The 5,800-nt window shown below is 34.8% G+C and overlaps 1 protein-coding gene across 2 annotated transcripts; it reads left to right on the top strand.

The window, feature by feature from the left end:
* Positions 1 to 330: 330 nt before the first annotated feature.
* Positions 331 to 4,469, top strand: LOC107624677 (5-amino-6-(5-phospho-D-ribitylamino)uracil phosphatase, chloroplastic). Of its 2 annotated transcripts, none has more exons than XM_016327133.2 (11): positions 331 to 643; positions 729 to 848; positions 1,082 to 1,150; positions 1,262 to 1,366; positions 1,690 to 1,744; positions 2,033 to 2,106; positions 2,252 to 2,338; positions 2,424 to 2,564; positions 3,051 to 3,116; positions 3,736 to 3,845; positions 4,143 to 4,469. In XM_016327133.2, the coding sequence occupies exons 1-11, from the start codon at positions 539 to 541 to the stop codon at positions 4,309 to 4,311; spliced, it is 1,101 nt and encodes a 366-aa protein (XP_016182619.1). In that variant the 5' UTR covers positions 331 to 538; the 3' UTR covers positions 4,312 to 4,469. The 2 variants fall into 2 exon arrangements, with proteins under 2 accessions (XP_016182619.1, XP_016182620.1); XM_016327134.2 differs by having other exon boundaries at positions 332 to 643; positions 2,255 to 2,338; positions 4,143 to 4,467.
* The last annotated feature ends 1,331 nt before the right edge of the window (positions 4,470 to 5,800 follow it).

The following is a 5,800-nucleotide window of genomic DNA, read 5'->3' as shown; positions in this document are numbered from 1 at the left end:
TGCATAGAATATTTTTTTATTGTAAAATAAAGTAAAGAGAAAAAACAACAGGATTAGAAAGGGAAAAAAAGTTTTTCTTACGTCCACTTAATATTTCATTATCCACTTATTAAGAAAAATTACTTTTTATTTTATTTTCCTAAAAATTCCAAGGAAAATATCCACTTAATATTCCATTATCAGCTTGGACTGTTGCAGTGAGCAGATTAGATTCAGAAGAAGGTTGAACCGGTTGAAGCTTGTGACGTATCACGTGATCAGAAATTACGACCACAGAGTATTTAGAACGAAAAGAGCACCCTACCTCAAATACATATTTAAAGAACCTAAAAAATTAAAGAGAAAACAATTCAGCCCAATAATCCGAAAAAAAAACACACACACGCACACACAGAGACACAGAAAGTGTGAAACAAAACGGCACCACCACCACCATCATCATCTTCTTCTTCTTCTTCTTCTTCAGTTCTTCTATGAGCTAAGCTTCCGTGACAAAAACGTCGTCGTTTTTGGTGGTTTGGTTGTGTTCCGAATCCCCATGGAATCTACAACCTTCGCCAGTTTCAGAGCCTCTTCTCCTCATTCGATGCAACAACCTTATCTTCTGAGACCCTCTCCTTTACCCTCTCACCTTCGAATTTTGGTATCCACTTCTCTCTCTCTCTCTCTCTCTCTCTCTCTCTCTCAAATTTTCATTTTCCCCCTTTTTTTATATTCTTTTTGCACAGAAATTGAGGCGTTTTGGTTTGGATAAGAATCGTTTAGTTGCTCGTTGCTCTTCTGGTTCCGATGAATTTGTTCCTTTCAATGGGTTGCACTTCGCACCGAACAAGCTCTTCAGGCAGGAGGTACCAATCGTCCTCGTTTTTCCTTGTTTATGTTTAGTATTCACAGCTTCAAATTTATGCTATCGTTTCTTTTATTACATTTTTTTTTTGCTTTAATATTCTGAATGCATCCATCGAAGTTCAAAATTTCTTTTGTGCTCTTATTTAACAATTTCATTGGAACAGTGAATTGAGTGATGCAAAGTGATTGGTACCTTATGTATTTGATTCCTTCACTTCGTGTTTCTTTTTAGGCTATTGGAGCTGAATATGGGGAAGGCTTTGAGACTTTCAGGACGGATGGACCATTGCAAGTTGATGTGGTAAGGATTTTAGATTCAGTTGGATTGTGTCACCGTAATTTTGTGAATGAAGTTGATGTATTTTCATGATTGAAAGGATGCTTAAGTTCTAACTTTTGTTGAAAATTTTAGGACTACTTGAATGACAAGTTGCAAGATGGTTTTCTTCAGCGCATTCGCTATGCCATGAAGCCGGATGAAGCCTATGGTCTTATCTTCTCTTGGGACAATGTGGTGGTGAGTGATTTCAAACTCAAGCTTGTAGTTATTTTATTTTATTTTTCTGTAGATTGAGACAGTGTTTGTAGTTTGTCTTTACTCTTTGCTATCGGATTCAAGCATGTTAGGGATGTTAAGTGAGGCAAGCTGAGTTTATGATATTTATTTATTGCAATCATATAGACGCGCATATTGGTTTGGTTTGGTTGTTAAATAGTAACCATACATGAGGCCGACTAAGTATTAGGTCTGAAAGTCTTGAGAAGATTAAAGTGTGACCACACATAATATATTGGTTAGGGTAAATTGGTTCCCTGGTTATCACATGTTATTTGTTGCAGGCTGATACCCGAGCTCTGAAGAGGAAGGCGTGGAAGGAGCTGGCCTTGGAAGAAGGTATGTTAATGGTTTTGCTTGTGGGATTTTGATAGGATGGTCTTTATAGTACACTCTTTTGGATAGATGGGAAAAAACAGAATTACAATCATACAACCACCGCAAAAGAATGGAATGCTTCGGAACCTACAGTCGTATGTATGATAAGATATTTAATTTATGTGTTTACAACATCAACTTTTTCATACGGCGGACTCACCAACAATCAAACTGAAGGAATAAATTTCGTGATTATTTTATGTGTATTTTTTCTGAGAAAGATTTTAATGTATAAAAATTCTTTAACAGGAAAGGATATTCCTGAAGATGATGATATGCAAAGATTGGCACTTTATGCAGGTGTTGATGATGTGTTGCATAAGGTTTGTTAGCCTTTCTTTTTTGTTTTTTGGTTTTATGTTGGAATTGGTTTTTAAAGAAATACTTCCTTGGACATGGTGCGATCTTTAAAAATCTCAATTCTTGATCTAATACACCTTATTTCTCTGACTGGCTATTTTAAATTAGCAGCATTTCCTCTCAGACAAGGCAGAAAATGAGATGGAGAGACTAAAGTTAAGGTTTTCTCAGTTATATTATGATAATCTTCTAAAGGTAAGCTATTGCCTTAACTTCTAGTGGCTATAATCTAGAGTTCTGTATAGTTGAACTTTACATTTCTTGCATACAATTTTTTTAGCTTGAAAGACCAATGGAGGGCCTCAGAGACTGGTTGGAAGCAGTTCATACAGCTCGAATTCCTTGTGCTGTTGTTTCAAGTCTTGATAGAAAAAATATGGTAGAAGCTTTGGAAAGGATGGAGCTCAACAAATATTTCCAGGTTGGCAATATTTGAGAAGAGTTGACACAGTAATATGCCTTCTTTTTCCAATCATAGTGTAGATAATCATATTGGTATAACTAGAAATAACAAACTTGGTCATGGATTGTTAAGATCTTTTTTATCTTTTTGCTTTTCAGTCTATCATTTACTATTATAATATACTCGATTGGTGTAGTTTGTTGCATGTGGATTTTGTTCTTGTCATGTTTAACATATTTGGAAGAACGCCATTGAGGCATTGACATAATTTCATGAAGAAAAAGCAGTTTTCTTTTTGCTGTGGTGTATATCCATTATGGAAAATTAGGGATATCGAAAAGCTTTCACCACATTTCGTGGTTAGCCACAGTTGAAAACTTTCCTCTTTATACTATATAAATTTTCAACCTGTTGTGTGTACTAGATGATATGGTATATAAATTTACAAATTACTTACCATGCTCCTGAGTTTGCCACTTGCTGGTTGCCCCATTCAAATTGCAGGCAGTTGTGACGGAAGAGGATGGAATGGAATCAATAGCTCATAGATTTCTTTCTGCTGCCGTCAAGGTACAGTTCAACTAGTAATTTATTTGACAAACTATTTCTGGGTTGGAATAATCATTACTAATCGTATTGTTGCTCTTTTAAACTTGTTACATTTGAGCAAGTTTTCAGTGCTATTAATAATCTATTTTTTTCCTTGCAAAGATGTTTGTTGGATGGTGATGATAAGTTAAAGATGGATGTGCCTGATTGTTTTGTATATTGTATATTTTAAGTTTATCTTCCATTTTTAGGTGAAGAACTTGATTGCATCATACTAGAACTGTAGAACATGGGAAATTTTTAGGCTGCCATAAACCAACCCCTTCCTTCTAATAAAAAAACCCACTAATGCATTTTATGCATAGCTTTTGTTGTAGTTCACATAAATGCCAAATAGCCTGATGTGTCAATAACAAGGGTGATTGTTTGAGACGTGGTCGATGCAGCCCTGATATTTTATTATTTTATGTAGGATTCATTGAGGACTTTTGGCTCTCCTGTCCAATTATTCTGCATGTAATATGTATTAGCATGATAGCATCTTATGATATCAAATTTGAACAAGGCCAAATATTTTTTTACCCCTTAAGATGTCAATTTACTGCTAGTATTGAACCTGTCTGCCCAAAATGCTTTTCAGCTTGATCGGAAACCCTCGAAGTGTGTTGTTTTTGAAGATGATCCTCGAGGAGTAACTGCTGCACACAATTGTACGATGATGGCTGTTGCATTAATTGGTGCTCATCCAGCGTGAGTAATTCAATTTTATGCACTTTAGTTATTGTAAGAGGTTTTAATGAGAATAGAGAAGATTCATGAAACACCAGGAATCCAGGATAGTTTCCGGCATACAAATATCATTCTGGGTTTTAGTCACTTTGCTATAACTTAAACACTATTCCATCAGTTCTATTTTCCCTTACTATTAGATGAAAGAGTACTTTCCTTTCTTTTTAACAGTTCAGCACCTTAAAATCCTTTTTTTCCGCTGCTCTTTTTAAATTATTCTCTTGGCATTTAAAAACTGATTGGTGTTGAAATCTGCAGGTATGATTTGGGGCAGGCTGATCTTGCAGTTGCTAACTTTGGTGAACTTTCTGTGATAAACTTGAGAAGATTATTTGCTAACAAGGGTTCTACGTTTATGGACCTGCAGAAGCAGATCATAGAGAAAGCTCCTCAGAAAAGGAAACTTACAATAGACACCATTTTCTAAATATATTCTCCTTGCTATTCTTTTTTCTCTTTTTTTGGGGGCCCTGGCCCTCAGATAATTTTCCTTGTAATTAAATATAGTTATGAAGTCCTGATTTCTATGTCAAATAAAATGGCTATCAGTTAGTTCTGATGTAATCCATTTTTTTTCAATCTCAATTTATCCCTTTGTTTAGTGGAATGTAGTCTAATACTGGAAAAGTGGAAAGGGACGTGAGTCAATGATGGACAAATAAGAGTAGTCACGGTGAAAATACAGCGACTCATTATTGTGGGAGTAGAAAGAGCAGTTCAGGTGGCACACTATAATTTTGGAAGGGTTAATTGCAATTTACTTCTTAAATTTTTATGTAGCACACATTTTAGTCTCTAATCTTTTAATATGGGTTGATGCACAATTTAGCCCTTGTAGGCACATGGTTGAATCATTTTAGTCCATGTACTCTTAATTGAATCAAATTAGTTGTCCTAAGTTATTAACATGAATCAGTCTATCTAACGGAATGTGTCATTAGGTTGTTACCCACGTGTTTATGTGATAAGTTTAGTGACGTGGTGTATGTGCTAAACAGAAAAATGTTCAATTTATTTCCTATATATTATATGGTCGACCCAATGTCATTTTGGTTCCTTTATTTTTAATTGAATCAAATTGGTTCATATAAATTACTGTTCGGATCAAATTGGTCCACTAGTCTTCTTGAAAGCCGGCAATTTTGTTCATTTTAAGTTTTAGGTTGCAGCCAAGGCCTTGGATCAATGGCAGCATCACCTGCCACCTGCCTCACTGAGAGTTGCACCCAGATTCGAATATTCAATGAGGAATATAGAGCCCATGTTAGTACTAGACTAGTAGTAGTAGTGTGTGTGAGTACTGAGTAGGTGTGTGTTGTGTAATGTGGAAGACCAAAAAAAAAGTTTTAGGTTATTTTGTGCATATAAATGGTAATATTAAGTAGGTTTTTTTTATATTGCTTTTGTTTTAAGGGATTGTGGGACTCGAATGAATATTGTGTTTGGTGACTAGAGAACAACTAAAATTTTAGTCTTGAAATACAAAATTTTGGTTCTTTTAATACTTCCAAAAAGTAGAGATACATCGAACTAAAATTTCTAGGAATAGAGATTGAAATTTTAATAATATTTCTTTCTAAAAATATTCTCGTTTAATTTTTCAAATTCTAAATCTTAGGGGTGTTCATGGATCGGATCCGATCCGCATATCCGCAGTGTTTATTCGAATTCGATACGAAAATTGTGGATATGGATCCGATCTGCAAGGCTATCGGATCGAATCCGATCTGATCGACACACTAATAGGATTGGATTGTGAATTTTGTGTAGGTATCCGCATATCCGCGTATCCGCAAAAATAAATAAATAAATAAATAAATATTCTTTTTATATTTTATTTCAACTAATAATTATCATATATGTTGTATTATTTTAATTTTTTTTTACCAAAGATAGGGAGACTCAAATCCACAACT

This window comes from Arachis ipaensis, unplaced genomic scaffold, assembly GCF_000816755.2.
Source record: "Arachis ipaensis cultivar K30076 unplaced genomic scaffold, Araip1.1 Aipa1073, whole genome shotgun sequence".
Taxonomy (NCBI): domain Eukaryota; kingdom Viridiplantae; phylum Streptophyta; class Magnoliopsida; order Fabales; family Fabaceae; genus Arachis; species Arachis ipaensis.
Note: the sequence above shows the minus strand (reverse complement) of the source record. Positions and strands in the feature narration are given on the sequence as shown.